General features: G+C 45.0%; 1 protein-coding gene, 1 long non-coding RNA gene and 1 pseudogene across 2 annotated transcripts; 2 read left to right on the top strand and 1 right to left on the bottom strand.

Moving 5' to 3' along the window:
• The first annotated feature begins 316 nt into the window (after nt 1–316).
• LOC123103723 (mediator of RNA polymerase II transcription subunit 20a) lies at nt 317–4,014 on the top strand. Its single transcript, XM_044525393.1, has 4 exons — nt 317–450; nt 540–879; nt 2,353–2,442; nt 3,450–4,014. Exons 1-4 carry the CDS (start codon nt 434–436, stop codon nt 3,672–3,674), a joined length of 672 nt encoding a protein of 223 aa, XP_044381328.1. The 5' UTR covers nt 317–433; the 3' UTR covers nt 3,675–4,014.
• Nucleotides 4,015–4,286: 272 nt separating this feature from the next.
• LOC123103726 (uncharacterized) lies at nt 4,287–11,722 on the top strand. The gene is made up of 2 exons (XR_006449945.1): nt 4,287–4,739; nt 11,170–11,722. It is a non-coding gene; the product is annotated as an uncharacterized lncRNA (long non-coding RNA).
• LOC123103725 (putative receptor protein kinase ZmPK1) lies at nt 5,584–8,128 on the bottom strand (annotated as a pseudogene).
• Nucleotides 11,723–17,962: the final 6,240 nt, after the last annotated feature.

A 17,962-nucleotide genomic window follows, 5' to 3' on the forward strand; every position in this document is an offset into this window, starting at 1 on the left:
TGTTCATAACACTTAAAAATGTTCGCATGGTTTAAAAAATGTTCATGAAATTTATGAATAAATTCGTCCTGTATTCAGAAAACATTCAATGTGCATTTGAAAAATGTTCAACGTGTATTCGAAAAATATTGAATGTGTAACTAAAATATGTTCAACTTATATTAAAAAAAGTCGACATGTATTTGAAAAATAGAAAAAAGCAAAAGAAAACCAATAATAAGAACAAAATATAGAAAAAGGAAAAACCGGTCGGAACCTTCCTAAAACCTCACGTTATTGGGCCGGCCACGGCGGGAGCGCCGGAGACGAGTGAGATTTAGCATTTGGGGTTCAAGACAGAATCTCACATTGCCAAGCCCGGGAGCCCGCACCCTGTCAGGACTCAAGACACAGCCGTCGCCCCTCGTCGCCGGCGCTCCACCGACTAGCCGCCATGGCGCCCGCCAAGTGGTACCGAGCTCGCGCCTCTCCCCCTCCCCCCTCTCTTCCCACGGCGCCCAGCCGCTGGCTCACCCCGTCTCCGCGTTTCCCCGGCGCAGGCTGATGCACTGGCACCCGAACCCTGGGGTGACGCTCAACACCCAGATCCTGTCGGAGGCCTGCGGCTGCGCGGAGTCCCTCGGCGGCACCAAGGACGGCCGCTGGAAGACCTCCATCATCTTCTACCGCCCGATGACGCGGGACGGCCCGGGCGGGGCGCAGCAGAACCTGCCCCCCGACGTGCCCCGCGAGCTCCTCGGCGTCGCGCTCCACGAGCGCCCCGGGCTCTACTTCTCCATCCTCCGGAACCAGCGCCTCGTCCTGCAGGCGGACGCCGCCTTCTCCCAGGTCATGGAGAAGCTCCAGTCCTTCAAGGCCCGCGTCAACCTCAACTTCGAGGTCACCTTGTTTCCTTCCCCGCCCTTCCGATTTCTTCTTTGATGTCACACCTAAGGATTTAGGTTTGTAAAATCTATTTTCTTTGTTTAATTGAACCAGTGGCGATTAAATTGTTGAACCTCAGGCTAATTCTTTCAAGGAATTCACACTACCTAATTACAAAAGGCGGGAATGAAACTACCCCATTGTTGAACCAGTCCTTAAATCCATTTTCTGTATAGATCTAAACCAATTGCATGGTTTCACATCTTTCAAGCGAACAACAGTGACAAAATAGACCATCTACCAGCTACCAGTTCGACTTCTAATTTCAGGAAGTGGATGCCTTTCAGTTAGTAGTGATCGACGGAAATTTGCATACAACTTACCTGATCATTGAGTCTCACAATGAAGCTATTTGGATGTTGCTTATATTTATCTTTTCTACTCTGTTAACCCCTCATTTTGTCCTAGATATTTTTTCATAAGTTCCATCTTCTATTCAAATACAAGGAGATATCCCATGGTGTATGCCCTTTGCGGATGATGTGGTGCTAGTTGACGATAGTCGGGCGGGGGTAAATAGGAAGTTAGAGTTATGAAGACAAACCTTGGAATCGAAAGGGTTTAGGCTTAGTAGAACTAAACCGAGTACATAATGTGCGGTTTCAGTACTACTAGGTGTGAGGAGGAGGAGGTTAGCCTTGATGGGCAGGTGGTACCTCAGAAGGACACCTTTCGATATTTGGGGTCAATGTTGCAGGAGGATGGGGGTATTGATGAAGATGTGAACCATCGAATCAAAGCCGGATGGATGAAGTGGCGCCAAGCTTCTGGCATTCTCTGTGACAAGAGAGTGCCACAAAAGCTAAAAGGCAAGTTCTACAGGACGGCTGTTCGACCCGCAATGTTGTATGGCGCTGAGTGTTGGCCGACTAAAAGGCGACATGTTCAATAGTTAGGTGTGGCAGAAATGCGTATGTTGAGATGGATGTGTGGCCACACGAGGAAGGATAGAGTCCGGAATGGTGATATACGAGATAGAGTTGGGGTAGCACCAATTGAAGAGAAGCTTGTCCAACATCGTCTGAGATGGTTTGGGCATATTCAGCGCAGGCCCCCAGAAGCTCCAGTGCATAGCGGACGACTAAAGCGTGCGGAGAATGTCAAGAGAGGTCGGGGCAGACCGAATTTGACATGGGAGGAGTCCGTTAAGAGAGACCTGAAGGATTGGAGTATCACCAAAGAACTAGCTATGGACAGGGGTGCGTGGAAGCTTTCTATCCATGTGCCAGAGCCATGAGTTGGTCGCAAGATCTTATGGGTTTCACCTCTAGCCTACCCCAACTTGTTTGGGACTAAAGGCTTTGTTGTTGTTGTTGTTGTTCCATCTTCTATTCGTTTTATATTGTGCTTATTATTACAGTGTGTTTGTTGCAGTGTCTCATATGAAAAGTTTGTTAGATTCACATGTTACAATGTTTCCGTTTATAGGGATTCCAGTATCAACTGGGCGATTTTTGCTTGAGGATAGGAAAATGTGTTCCTAACAATACTGAAACCCTAAGAGGAATCATGATGGAGGTACTGCTATCATTTTCTTCCTTTTCTATTTTTGGTCATACCCTGTTGGCCTTAATTGTATGGACTCATTGATTGTTGACTTTTCTTAGTTAAAGATGAGACTCATACCAAATGCATAGAATCAATTTTGTAATTAGTTTGAGTAAGTACTGAGTACTGTTAATATAACAATGGGGTTTTGCTGCTTAGATTCTCAGCCTAATTCTTGATGTCTAGATCTATACAGGGCCTGGCTAGTATGGGATGTCCTCTATTGATAAGTACATTTCGTTTTTTTTTTGCTTTATTGTGAGTTAGATAAATCTACCTATGTTGTGCTTGATGAACTTAGCAGATGTAGAAGATGATCTGTCGCACCTACATGATTTTATTTTTGAAGTGCACCTTCCGAGCTTTAAATTCGTAAGTTAATATCCTTTCTAGCAATAGTTCAGAGGGTCATCTCATTATTTGGACACATTCATTAACCTGTAAACATATGATATGATCATGATCTACACCTTTATCTGTGTAATTAGTTCAAATAAACTGAAAGAAGGGGGAAACTAGATGAATTCTAGAATACTCTGTTGTATGGACCTGCCTGTAACTCTTTATGAACCATCAGTGCGTTTCTTTTTCCGTTGTTACTCGAGTTAGCAGGTAAACAAATCTCGTTAACAAAATTTTCTGGTCCCTACCAATATTTCTGTTAACAAGAAATTTCAAAAATAGCGGTCAAAGTTGTTGAATCTAATATGTTGACCAGTGAAATAAAAAATCTGCCTTCTTAGGACTTAAAGTTAGCACCAAAACCTGCAAAACTTCCCACCAAAGGAGATAAACATTTCTGTGGGATGGATAATAGGGATACTTTCAATACTACAGTTGCGGTTTTATTTTCAAGATATTCCACTGGTTCCCAAATTTTAGAACCCACTGAGAAATCCAGTATTCAGTGGTTTATGTCCAAGATCATTTCCATGCTTGCAAGGCTGACACGAAGGTTTATGTTGCTTTCGGTGCAGGTAGAGTATTACCCCCTGTCTTCCATCGAAAAGTCCAGGGCAATTATGGTAGACTTCTTTGACATATGGCAGGAAACACTCGCAAAGAAGTCGCTCCCTGGTCGATTCATCCATGTAGAATCTAATTTTGCAGAGTATGGCCTTTCAGACCACTACTCTTTCCAGCACACGGCAGTTCAGTACGCTACTTGCTTGCAACAACTCATGGCAGCTGTGAGGGCTTAGATCCACAGATGGAAGTTTCAGAATATCATGATGTTTAACTTGTACCCAAGATCATGGTAACATCAACGTATGCCAGGACATGTATCTTATGTGCTGAAATGTAATCAATTTGTGCGTTCTTCGCGGCTAAGTATCCCTTCCTCTACCATGTTTGAGATGTTAACCTGATTTATTTGCAAGGAATAGCAAGTTGTAATGGTCATCTGAGCGACCGAGTAGCTGTGTTTTATGTTCTCATTAGCTCCCAGTAGATGCTGCTGGGTAATGTTGTTGTACAATTTTTTTGAACATGAACATCTGATGCCGTCGTAACTATCATGGGATGTATATCTTGGCTATATTTTACTCCCTCCGTTTCTAAATATTTATCTTTTTAGAGATTTCAAATGGACTACCACATATGGATGTATATAGACATATTTTAAGAGTGTAGATTCACTCATTTTGCTCCGTATGTCACTTGTTGAAATCTCTGGAAAGACAAATATTTATGAATCGAGTGAGTACAACTTATTTACGGAGACTATATTTTACATTTTTAGGGCAAGACTATATTTTACATGTTTTTTTTAGGGGTGACTATATTTTACATGTGGGTGAGAACTTTTTTTAGGCAAACTGCACAGAATAAGACGACCCCGTTCCTAAATGGGCCAGTGGGGCAACCAAACGTTCATATTGGGTTGAAGTAGGCCCGTGGTGGCGCTTCTGCTCGCTCGGCCACAGGCCCACAGGGTTAGGCGCTCGGTCACTCGGGTCTTACGCGACGGCGAGGCAGCGATACGACGGCGGCGGGCAACCGACTGCCGGCGGTGGCACGGACCAAGCCACCACGGAGAGATGGCGGAAGACGCTAGCTCCGGTCGACGGGCTCCTGCAACTCCGGTAGGCGACGCCGACAATCGGAAGCGCAAGCTTGGGAGCCAGAGCGGACATCTCCGGCGGGCGGCAGCTCGTCGGTGCGGCCGGCCAGCGCCGGTGAGCCCCTAGGGCCAGGAGGCAGCTGGCAGCAGTAGACCACGGCCAGTGCCCCAACGACGACGAGGGGCACGCAACAACTAGTAGGTGAGCTACTGCCCATAATGTACTGGCTTTAGTTTTTTGTTGTTGTTGCGATTCAATGAGCTTTATTGATCAATCATCTGAATTACAATCTTGCCGAAGAGTATCAGCAAGGAAAGGAGGGATGCAATTGAGCCATAAGCATCTACGCCTTTTTACAGAGATGGGCTGCAACATTTGCATCCCTCTCAATTATGCTCAAACGGAAACTAGAGAAATTCCCCACTAAATCCTGAACTTCCTCCAGAATACTTCCTACTTCCCGTGTTGTACTAGCTTTAGCTTTGCGGTGTGCTTCCGCCTTTGACAAAGTCATGTCTGTTTTGTCTGCCTCGCCGCTGGCCGGCGATTGTTTTATCTGTTTCCTTATGAAATGAACCAAATTCTGGAACAAAGCAGATGTTGATTCAAACTATAGCAATGGGTTGTCAACACATTTGGTTTGGATAATCGTTGGTACAGACTAATGGGTTACCAACTTTTATTCTGAATCGTTAAATCATTCCAGCTAAACACCACGCAATAGCTGGTGCATTTAACGAAATTTCTTTTAATGTAAACAGGTGAGATTTTTTCCATCTTAATGTGGTGTTTATTTTCGTCTGCGTTAAGATGGAGTGTGTGTAGAGTGTAGACTCGAGATGATTCGTTTCGTCCACGTGCAATTGTGCGTGATAAGCCAAGAGTTGCCCCCTTCTCTCTAGTTTGACCAAATTTGTTGATAAAAAGAAAGCATTGCTGTTATGAGAACACTTGGTACCTTTATGTAAGAAAATATTAGTCCATCACACCCCTCCTTGAACTAAAACTACGACACTTATTTTGAAACGGAGGGAGTACTGTTTATTTGTTGAATTTGAAACACAAAAAACTGCTACACTTTACAATAGCTTCTTGCAAACGCACACAACATTTTTTTGTATCTTATCTACTTATGCCTATTGGTTTGTAACATCAACAGAGTTGACACACAGGGCGGATAGCCCAAATCTTTGCATCAGCTCATATCAATGTGAATAGGCAGGATGGTTGTCTTCATCATCATATGACATAAGAGACTTCAGAACTTCGTCCATTGTCGGCCTCTTGCTTCTGTCTCCAAGGCATGAAACAGCTATTCTCACCATTGCAGTAGCCTGCTCTAGATCGAAATGCCCCTTCAATTTTGCATCCACAAGATCATTGATATTCTCGGTAGCCAGAATCTGTTTGGCCTCCTGGATAAAGTCTGGAAACCCCATTCGTCTTTCGTTGGCAATTATGCCACTTGAAACCCTAGTTCCAGTCAAAATTTCCAGAAGCACAACCCCATAGCTGTAAACATCGACCTTTGCATTGATCGGCATATTCAGTGCCCATTCTGGTGCCATGTAGCCCATCGTGCCTCTCATTTGGGTGAAATTGAAGTTAGCGCTATCTCGCTTTGCAAGCTTGGCTAGTCCGAAGTCCGCTATTTTGGCATTGAAATCTCGACTTAGGAGTATGTTTTCTGGCTTCACGTCACAATGGACTATCCATTCAAGGCATTCATGATGAAGATAAGCAAGACCCCTTGCTGTGCCCAAGGCGATCTTGTTCCTTTGGCTCCAACCGAGCAGACTTTCGGTACTTCTCTCACCAAAGAGGTACTTGTCCAGTGACTCATTCTCCACATACTCATATACCAACAATCTGTTTTTCCCTTCTGAGCAAAATCCCATCATCCTGACCAAATTTATGTGATTGATCCTTCCAATTAGAGTCACTTCTGCCCAGAATTCCTCTTCTCCCTGTTGAACATTTGTGAGTTTCTTTACTGCCACTATTTTCTTATCTTCAAGTACTCCTCTATAAACAATTCCAGCACCCCCTCTCCCAATCTCTTCTTTGAATTTTCCAGTTGCTTCACTCAATTCTCTGTATGTAAACCGCCTGAACTGGTTTCTTATCATCTTGTATCCATCCTCCATTGATTTGGGCATGTTACTCTTTCTGAAAAAAAGGCACCATCCTGTCACAATAACAAACAACTCTAGAGCTCCCAATATTGCAATAAAGACATATAAGTATATCCACTTTATGTTGTCCTTCTTCATTCCATACATATTTGCTGATCCTAGCATAATCTCCGAACCATTGGGTCTGCAGGTTAGGCTTTCTTGTTTGGAGATTGAGGATGCTGAACCATTGAAACTCTTTGGTACTTTCATGTAGTTGTGTCCTGGGAAATATGGGTACACCTGACCGTTGTAGAGTATGTCTTTAGTGTAACACCAACCATCCCCACCCTTGTATGTGAAAGATATGCATGAGCTGCTGTTCAGGCAAATGCCCCTGCATGTCTTAAATGAGATGGATTGATTAGAGCCCAGATCAAAGCCATAGAAGTCTGCATGAGGTTGCTTAACAAATGTAAAGTCCTCATGTGGTTGATTGCTGCCAATTATGAATGCTGGTTTGCATCCCTAGTTCCAATCTGTTGGATCAACCATCACATGTTCTGGAGGGCATCTACATTTAAGGCCCCCTGAGTAGTCACAAAGCCCATTCTTACCACATAATCCGTGCACATAGCACATCTGTATTACCGCCTGCCCTGTGACCACCCAATTCCCTGTTGACACATCCAAGCTGTACATTCTGAAATTGCCATCGTGATCAATTGTGATCCTCCTCTTTATCCCAGGACCTGAATCTGAAGCCTCTATTTTAAACCCATCACTTGACACAAAATTACCCTCGTCATCAAGAAATGCTACCCTGGTGCTGTTATATCTATTGCGTCCATTTTTCAATGCATTATAATCTGGACTTGGCCAGTAGATGCTTGTAATCTCTGGGCCATCATATAATAGGCGCAAGACATTGTCATTGTCAAAATAGAGGTGATGGTAACCAGAGACTAACCTTGTGTCTTTCGTCAAGTTTTGCCGAGGGAGCAAGGTGTCTGTTGGTGTGTGAAAGCTCTGCCATACAGTATTATTACCAGAATCACTGATAACAAGGTTGCCAGTGTTGAGGAGGGAAACAATTGTGTGCTTGCCTGAAGATGTCTTGCTTTCCCATACCATTGAGCCATTGTTATCTGTCAGGACCAGGTTTCCATCGTGTTTCAGAGATATCCTGGAGCCGTAAAGGTTCACTGGGGAGAAGTAGCCATTCACCGTGGAGTAGGGATTTGCCGTCCAGACAACCGTTTTCACGGTGGTGTACCAGATGGAGAAGGTGAAAGCATTTGTTCCAACTCGATGGAAGCCACAAGAGAAGGTGGTATCTGGTGAGATGAGAAAGATTCTCTCACGATCTTCTGGTGTCATGTATGAGCCAGTGGTCATGATCTGCCATGGGGGAGCACAAGAGCAAAGCTGGAAGGAGAATGATAAAAGAAGGGCCAGAAAGAGCCGCACAGCCATTTTTCTCCTCTCCGGGGAGCTCTAATTTGGGTATGGAGGCATAGAGACTAGAGAGTGGTAGGTAAGATATCTTTAGGTTATATTTCAATGCCTTGCTGTAATTAGATGACGATGTGTATTACTCCCTCTGTCCCAAATACACGGCGTATAAATTAGGTCAAAAAGTCAATTATTTCTAAGTTTGGCCAGATAAATAGAAGAAAATAGCAACAACTACAATATTGAATAAATACATTATGAAAATATATCTAATGGGGGATGTATTATATTTACTTGGTATCGTTTATCTTCATATTTTTGTATATATATACTTGGTCAGACTTAGAAAGCATTGGCTTTATGATTCAGTTTATACGTCATCTATTTGGGGACGGGGGGAGTAGCTCTCATAGACTATCTTAGATGCTGACTTGATCTATTGAAAAGTAGGCTGAGGAGATAAACTGCATGCGGATCCAGAGTGTACACATTATTGACACCGCCAATTACTATTTAGAAATAGTACATAAAAGGAGGCTATACTGCGTAAATTGAATACATCCACTTAAATGGAATGGGAGTACTTGACTGAATAGTAAGTAGATAGTTGACACTACTAATATAGCAATTACTTCCAGTCAAATAAAGAATATTTACTCATGGGACCCCAGTGAATCCTTTTTTCAACGATCTTACCGGGTTCACACCACAAGCTCTTCGTCTTTAATTCCAAGTTATTCCCAGTAAAACTAAAATTTTGACATTTTGTCTGATCTTGTCAATGGCGTCATAAAGGGTTCTTGGACTTTGGATCACATGCACCTCCGGATAAAATCATAAAGGCTTAATCAAATTGGGCATATGTGCTGCAGTTTTAGATTGAATGATTTGTGTATCTAAATTCTAATGTTAATAATCTTCTTCACTTACATAATTCAAACTATAAGCATCACGAATATTTTGTTTATGTGAACCTTTCTATCATTTGATAAAGACTGTTACGTGATTGTTGTTACAAAATTTATCTTCACATTATCGGTCAGGTGTTTTTCATTAGGCAGCTGAATAGAAAAATCAGAGATACCAGTAGTTATTGAAAAGTATCTCTATGCATGACTTGGCCTAGTAGCTAGACGCCGTAGTTTGACATTTTCTGAATTACCCAGTCAGGATCATCCTTTCCATATTGGTGTGTCATCATCATCTTTACCGTATCCATGTGTCATCATCTTTACCTACTGGACACCTTAGCAAAGCTAGAATAATCAGAATCTCTGGTTTTGACCTGGCCGTTTCTGCAGTTGCAATCAGGCAACTGGAATACTGAATTCAATTTATGCATAATTGTCAAAATTGTTACCTGGAGAGTGCCGTCCCGTCAAAATGCATATTTTCCAAAGTTACTAGCTCAGGAAACATATGAGAAAAAACAACCTGCAATAAGTGGTGTTGTCTGCACTTCCTCAGATTGTAAAACAATTTGCAGTATATAGTACCCCTGAACTTTGCAGGAGGATATGGTAATAATAAGTCAAATGATTTCTCACTTCTTTTTTGGTACATGTGCATTTCAAAAAAGAAGTGAGAAATCGGTAACAGGAGAATAAAGTACCCCTGAGGGAACTTGAAAATTTGCGTAGAACTCAACTAATCATTGAGTCTCACAATGAAGCTACTTGGATGCTGCTTGTATTTATCTTTTGTGCTCTGTTGACCCCTCATTTTGCCTTACATATTTTATCATAAGTTTCATTTGTTTTATTTATATTGTTCTTATTATATTACACTATGATTGTTACATTTTCCTGTGCTCGAGCAAAAATCACTGTTACTATTTTAACAATTCTGAAACACTGAGGAATCGTGATGTAGGTTCCACTCTTATTTTTCTTTCTTTTCCATTTTCTGTTTGTACCTTGTTGGCCTTAATCGATGGACTGATTGATTGTTTGACTTATGTTAGTAAAAGACGAGGCTCAAACCATATGTAGTGAATCAATTCTGTATTTGAGTTTGAGTAAGTCCTGCTAATTGAACAATGGGTTTATACATGTTCAAGCTAGCATGAGATACCCTCTATCGATAAGTAGAAAACTACAGCCTATTTCATGTTTTTATTCTTTACTGTGAGTTAGATAAATTATATACGGCGAGGTTGATGAACTTAACGCATGTAGACGATGATCTGTGGCACCTACTCCCTCCGTTCCGAATTACTTGTCTTGGATTTGTCTAGATACGGAGGTATCTAGCACTAAAATGAGTCTAGATACATCCATATCTAGACAAATCCAAGACAAGTAATTCGGAACGGAGGGAGTACATGATTTTTATTTTTAAAGTACACCTTCTGAGCTTTAAATAAGGCTCTTGATATCCTTTCTAGCCATAGTTCATGAAGACATCTCATTGTTTGGAAATATTCATTAACTTGTAAACATATGTTTTGATCTGCAACTTTGTCTGTGTAATTAGCTCAAATTCTTAATTAGAAGAAGGGGAAAACTAGATGAGTTCTAGTATATTCTATTGTATGCACCAGCCTGCAACTCTTCTACTCCCTCCGTCTCAAAATAAGTGTCTTAAGCTTAGTAGTATAACTTTGTACTAATGTTAGTACAAAGTTGAGACACTTATTTTGAAACGGAGGGAGTATTTGTGAACCATCAGCGCCTTCCTTATGCCGTTGTTAGTCAAGTTAGTAGGGAAACATATCTCAGTAATAAAAGTTGCTGGTTCCTACCAATATGTCTGGTAACAAGAAATTTCGAAAATAGCACTTGGAGTTATTGAATCTAATAATTTGACTAGGGGCAAAAAGAAATCTTCCCCCAAGTTCAGCACCAAAACCTGCAAAACTTCCACCAAAACAGATGAACCTTTCTGTGGCATTGATACTGGGGATACTCTTAATATTGCACTTTGAATTTTATGATAAGAAAGTTCCACCGGTTCACACAAATTCTAGAACCCACCAAGAAATGCAGTTTTCAGTGGTTTTGTCTGAGACCGTTTCCGCGCTTGCAAGGCTGACATGAAGTTTGTTGTCGCTTTCGGTGCAGGTAGATTGTTATCCCCTATCTTCCACAGAAAAGTCGAGCGAAATTTTGGTAGACTTCTTTTTCTGCGGGGAATTATGGTGGATTTCTTTGACATATGGCAGGAAACACTTGCAAAGAAGTCGCTGCCTGGTCGATTCATCCATGTAGAATCAGAATTTTCAGAGTATGGCTTTTCAGATCACCACTCTTTCCAGCACACCGCAGTACAGCACGCCACCTGCTTGCAGAAACTCATGGCAGCAGTGAGGGTCTAGATCTGCAGATGGAAGTTTCAGAATATCATGATGTTTAGCTTGTTCCCAAGATCCTGATAACATCAACCTATGTCGGGACGTGTATCTTATGCGATGGAATGTAATCGGTTTGCGCATTCTTCGTGCTAGATTTGTGATGTTGACTTTATTTACTTACTAGGAGTAGCTGTGTTCTGTGTTCTTATTAACTCCCAATAGATGCTCGGTGACGTAGCTGTACGAATTTCAACATGAACATCTGGAGCCGTCGCAAATTTCATGGATGGATATCTTGACTATATATAGGTGCCTTCTTTTTTTGGAGTAACTAGTAAGTATTGCTAACAGCATCTACAACCGGATACACCAAATCTGACCCCTCAAACGCCCGCACCAAATCCGACCCCTCAAATGCTTGTGGACGCACCCTCCGCGGGCAGTGATCGGTCACGCCTCAAATTATTGATACGATTGAATACCTCAATTATGAATCCTCAAATACATACAACTACATGCACGTGAAAATAATGAGTGGAGCTTGTCCGGTTCCGCTCTGTCCATGTCCGGCCGCTGGCTTTACCCCTTGGGGTGTTGGTGTGATCGTTGTCAAGATAGAGTAGGACATGAGACACACATCGGCTCACGGGACTTGAGGCGTTGCCGTCTCACATGCTACTCTTCCTCGTTGGAGCATGTCTCCGATCGATGTTAGGTCGATGAATGTGATTTCGTGATGAAATTTTGCAAGAACTCAGGTATTTGTCCATGTTTTCATAAGAATTTTTTTTTTTTTAATTTTTCTTCAAGTTTTTACATACTGTTTATCCGATCTCATTTAAGCTCGAGCTAAGAATAGTCGTCTCCACATGTATGCTTTAATTATTTACTAGGTTTAATTTAAGTCAAGTCCCTCTCCATACAGCCGCCTTATTCCTCCTACATGTGTCGCCCTGCTCTTTGATCTGCCCACTGATGTCGACCTAACCACCTGCCTTCTCATCCTACCTGAGCCATCTTCTCTACCGAATCACTGCCGCCCCAGCCACACCTCTAACCACCACCCCCAATTCTGGTGCCAGCGACCCCCACACCACACCCGCGCTAGTTGCCTTCGACTCTCCTCCACTGGCGACATCACGACAAACCGCGCCATTGTTCTTGGCGAGCCCTCGCTGGGGACGCCACGACCTAGTCTTTAGGGCGGGATCAACTGGACTGAAAAAATTGGTTAAAAAATCCCATCGATCAAAGAAATTCCCCACACATTAACGTGGGGTCGCATCGCATTGTGCTATTTTTTATCACCCCATTGCATGCCAAATCATCCTACCACCGCAAGAAAGAGCGCTTCAGAAACACCGTCGATGCCGATCTTATTTGGCGCTCCAAAGTACCCAACAAGGTCAAGATCTTGGGGTGGGGCTTGTTCAAAAACAAACTCACCACTAGGGTGCACTTGCACCGAGAAAACATCATACAGTCGGATGTCTATCATGCTACGACGCCTGCTCGAAGATGCCTTGCACGTCTTCACTGCCATGACCAATGGCCTCTGCAGTTTGGGACCAGCTCGACCTTCTTCAACCCCTCTTCATCCAAGGCACATGGGCCTCCCTACCCCAATGACGCTAGACGACGCGCATTGGTCTTCCATGACCCTCACCATTCTCTTGAAGTTGTTTATTCTCGCTATGCGTTTTCGGAGAGATAACCACATTTTTGATGTAACTGTTAGGAACTCTGTATTAGAGTTTATAACTTGGACTTATAGGTTCAAGCAACCTTCTCAAAAGGTGGTTGTGCACCGGCACACCCCCACCTTGTAACTCTAAAAACTTTGGTTTATTCCTTAAGCAATCTCTACTATTATCTACTCCCTCTGTAACTTATCATGACGTCTTTTGACACTGTTATAGTATTAAAAAACGTCTTGACACTGTAATAGTGTCAAAAAAGTCTTATATTAAATTACAAAGGGCGTACTATTATATCAAATGAGAGTTGACTCCTCGCCTTCAGGGTTCTCTCAAATCAAATATTATCAAAAAACTTTATCTCATAGTTTTAAATAGTGGGCTATTGTAACGCCTGGATAATTAGGCTACAGTAAAACTCTTCTAATGATGCCATGTCATCTTTGATTATTGTTGCTAAACTTTCGTTAGTTCAAACCGATTCAAAAATCAATCCAAAAAATGGCAAACAACAAAAGTTTTTAAAAGATGAAACAAAAATGTTCGGACAGTGCCAAAAATGGCATAGGTAATTATGATGAAATAAACACATTTTTAGAAAATGCCTAGATACTTTAAAATGAAATAAAACAGAGAAGAAAGTAAATAAAAGAAAGAAATTACAAAAAAAACAAAAAAAAGGGAAGCCCCCCTGGACCAGGCGGCCTAGCTCACAGGCCGGCCGACCCACCTGGCCCACAGCAATCAACCGGCCCAACCCCCTCTGCCCCGCCTCCCTTCCCTATTCCCCCGACCCGAGTCGGAACAGGGGCGCGTCCCCGCCGCACCCTCCTCGCCGGCGACGGGCGAGGATAAGGCCGCCACGCCCCGCCTCCTCGATCTCGCCTCCCACTCGCCCCCACTCTCTCTCTCTCGGTTCCTGCGCCTCTTCCTTCCCCCTCCGATCCACCGCGCCGCTTCCCCTCGTTCCCCACCGCAACCGAGCGCCGCCATGGCCTCACCGCCGTAGAACTCGCGGCCACCACGACCTCCAAGTCTCTCCGACGTGTCTGCTCGCTCCCTCTGCCTCGACTACGCCTCCCCGACGAGCCGCAGGACGCCGGGCGCCCACGAACGCTGCTCCGGCCTCGTCTTCTTCCTCGGATCCCCGACGAGCACCGTCGACTCTGCTGCTACTAAACCACCACGGGCCATCTTGCGTGCCGCACGGTGAGCTTCTCCTCCCCCTGCTGCTCCTCGTTGGCCCCCTAGCGCTCTGTAGCCAGCTGCCGCCGTTGCTGAGCTCGGGTCGCCGCCATGCACTACACCGCCGCGGCCATAGACGCCGTCGAGCTTGTTTGGGCCCAGCATCGAGCTCCTGCGAGCCCTACCCGCCCGCGCACTAGCCTCCCCGTTCCTCTTAGCATGTTTCCCGTCGGGGACCCGACTGCGCCGCCGCCTGCGCGCGTCACCGGCGCCCTTCCAGTGACCAAATGGTCAAGGGGCCGAGCCCTTTGTGCTCAACGCGTCGCGCAGCTCCACCCTAGCCTTCCCGTTAGCCCCGAAGCGCGCTGCGTCGCCGTCTTCGTCTCACGCCCGAACCACCTCGCCGCCGACGAGCCTGTAGCGCTCGACTCTGGCCACCACAGCCTCCGCAACCACCACCATTCGCTCCGCCGTCGTCTTGCCGTTCGAATGCGACCGGTCCCGCCCATTTTGGTGGCCTATAGACGAAACCCGACGCTTGCCCGAGCCGCGCCGCCGCGTTTTGCCTCGCCGGCGTCGTTCCGGCGCCGTCTGCCGACATGGCTAGGCGGGCCCCACCCCTGGGTCACTGCCTGTGGGCCTGGGGGCCCCAACTGGCCACCTTGACCGAAGTCAACTTCGCTGACGTGGCAACTACTGCCACTGACATGCGGGCCTCATGCCATAAAACAAATAAAAACAAATATATAAACTGCTAATTAATTAAGTTAATTAACTAAAACCTAATTAGACACTGATTGCTAGGTCCCACCCACTAATTAACCTATTTAGTTAGTCTAAACCCCCTATTATTGCCCCCTGACAATGACATGTGGGTCCCCCTGGACCCACCTGTCTGGTTTGACTGGTCAACCGACCAGTTGACCTGCTGACATCACTCTGATGTCATGCCTGCGTCATCATTCACTGTTTTGGATAATGTTAGAATTAAATAACTAATTAAAATCAGAAAATGATTTAAAATCTTTAGAAAATCATATCTTTTAATCCGTAACTCGGATGAAAATACTTTATACATGAAAGTTGCTCAGAACGACGAGACGAATCCAGATATGCAAACCGTTCGTCCGCCACGCATCCCTAGCATACCGAACACGCAACTTTCCTCCTCCGGTTCATCTGTCCGAAAACGCGAAACACCGGGAATACTTTCCCGGATGTTTTCCCCCTTCACCGGTACCACCTCGTACCGCGTTAGGGCACACCTAGCATCGCTCTTTGTCATGTCATGCATCGTCATGCATTTGTTTGCATTATATTTATTGTTTCTTCCCCCTCTTCTCCCGCTAGACATCGAGACCGACGCCGCTGCTACCCAGTATGACTACGGTGTTAACGACCCCTCTCTCTTGCCAGAGCAACCAGGCAAGCCCCCCCCCCCTTTGATCACCAGATATCGCCTACTCTTCTCTCTACTGCTTGCATTAGAGTAGTGTAGCATGTTACTGCTTTCCGTTAATCCTATTCCGATGCATAGCCTGTCATTGTTGCTCCAGCTGTTGATACCTTACCTGCAATCCTAAATGCTTAGTATAGGATGCTAGTTTAACATCAGTGGCCCTACATTCTTGTCTGTCTGCCATGCTCTACTATCGGGCCGTGATCACTTGGGAGGTGGTCATGGGTATATACTCATACATAATATATGATACTTGTGGTGATTAAAGTCGGGTCGGCTCGTAGGAGTACCCGCGAGTGATTCCGATGTTGGGGGCTGAAGGGGCAGGTGGCTCCATCTCGGTAGAGGTGGGCCTGAGTTCCCGAAGGCCCCCGACTGTTACTTTGTGGCGGAGCGACAGGGTAGGTTGAGACCACCTAGGAGAGAGGTGGGACTGGCCCTGGTCGGCGTCCGTGGTTATTTCAGAATAACACGCTTAACGCGATCTTGGTATTTGATCTGACTCTGGCTACTGGCCTATATGCACTAACCATCTACGCGGGGACAATTATGAGCACTCGACGTCGTAGTATCAGCCAAAGCCTTCGTGACATCAGCGACTGAGTGGCGCGCGCCGGATTGGAACGTAAGCCTGCTCTTGTATTAAGGGGGCTAGTTCTGCTTCCGCCCGCCCTCGCAACGTGCAGGTGTGCAATGGGCGATGGGCCCAGACCCCTGCGCTATAGGATTTAGACCGGCGTGCTGACCTCTCTGTTGTGCCTAGGTAGGGCTGCGACGTGTTGATCTTCCGAGGCTGGGCATGACCTAGAAAAGTGTGTCCGGCCAAATGGGATCGAGCGTGTTGGGTTATGTGGTGCACCCCTGCAGGGAAATTAATCTATTCGAATAGCCGTGATCCTCGGTAACAGGACGACTTGGAGTTGTACCTTGACCTTATGACAACTAGAATCGGATACTTAATAAAACACACCCTTCCAAGTGCCAGATACAACCGGTGATCGCTCTCTCACAGGGCAACGAGGGGAGGATCATCGGTTAGGATTATGCTATGTGATGTTACTTGGTGAACTTACCATCTACTCTCTTCTACATGCTGCAAGATGGAGGTGGCCAGAAGCGTAGTCTTCGACAGGATTAGCTATCCCCCTCTTATTCTGGCATTCTGCAGTTCAGTCCACCGATATGGCCCTTTACACATTTACCCATGCATATGTAGTGTAGCTCCTTGCTTGCGAGTACTTTGGATGAGTACTCACGGTTGCTTTCTCCCTCTTTTCCCCCTTTTCCTTCTACCTGGTTGTCGCAACCAGACGTTGGAGCCCAGGAGCCAGACGCCATCGTCGACGACGACTACTACTACTCGGGAGGAGCCTACTACTACGTGCAGCCCGCTGACGACGACCGGGAGTAGTTAGGAGGATCCCAGGCAGAAGGCTTGTGCCTCTTTCGATCTGTATCCCAGTTTGTGCTAGCCTTCTTAAGGCAAACTTGTTTAACTTATGTCTGTACTCAGATATTGTTGCTTCAGCTGACTCGTCTATGATCGAGCTCTTGTATTCGAGCCCTCGAGGCCCCTGGCTTGTAATATGATGCTTGTATGACTTATTTTATTTGTAGAGTTGTGTTGTGATATCTTCCCGTGAGTCCCTGATCTTGATCGTACACATTTGCATGTATGATTAGTGTACGATTAAATCGGGGGCGTCACAAGTTGGTATCAGAGCCGACTGCCTGTAGGAATCCCCCTTCCACACTCCTTGGCCGAAGTTGAGTCTAGACATTACAAAAACTTTTACTAACATGGCCGTGTGCCTTACGGGCCCACGTCGCCATCTGGGTGGTATTAGGATCTTTTACTCCTCGATCCTTACTCTGGGACTCTGAACTCTCTCCTACTCGGGTTAAACGATTTTACTAACCCTAACACTAGGATCTTGTGACCACGTTCACCCCAAAGTTGGATAAGCCCTAGCTATTCTTTAGAGTAGTATTTGAACATTATCCACATTGTCATTTGACTCCTGTGAAAACATCTTTGTTTTCAGATGGAACCCATGAGGCAGGTCGTGTGCCACACGACGGCCATTGGTGCCTCAGGATCACCTGATGTGTTGGTTGAGATGATGACCTACCTGGGTTATCGCTGGCACCCTGAGTACACCGTCTATGAGGAGTATTAGGACTTCAACCAGAAGCAGTACCGTGCCATCGTCCACCTCTAC

The sequence above is a fragment of the Triticum aestivum genome, chromosome 5A (genome assembly GCF_018294505.1).
Source record: "Triticum aestivum cultivar Chinese Spring chromosome 5A, IWGSC CS RefSeq v2.1, whole genome shotgun sequence".
Lineage (NCBI taxonomy): Eukaryota > Viridiplantae > Streptophyta > Magnoliopsida > Poales > Poaceae > Triticum > Triticum aestivum.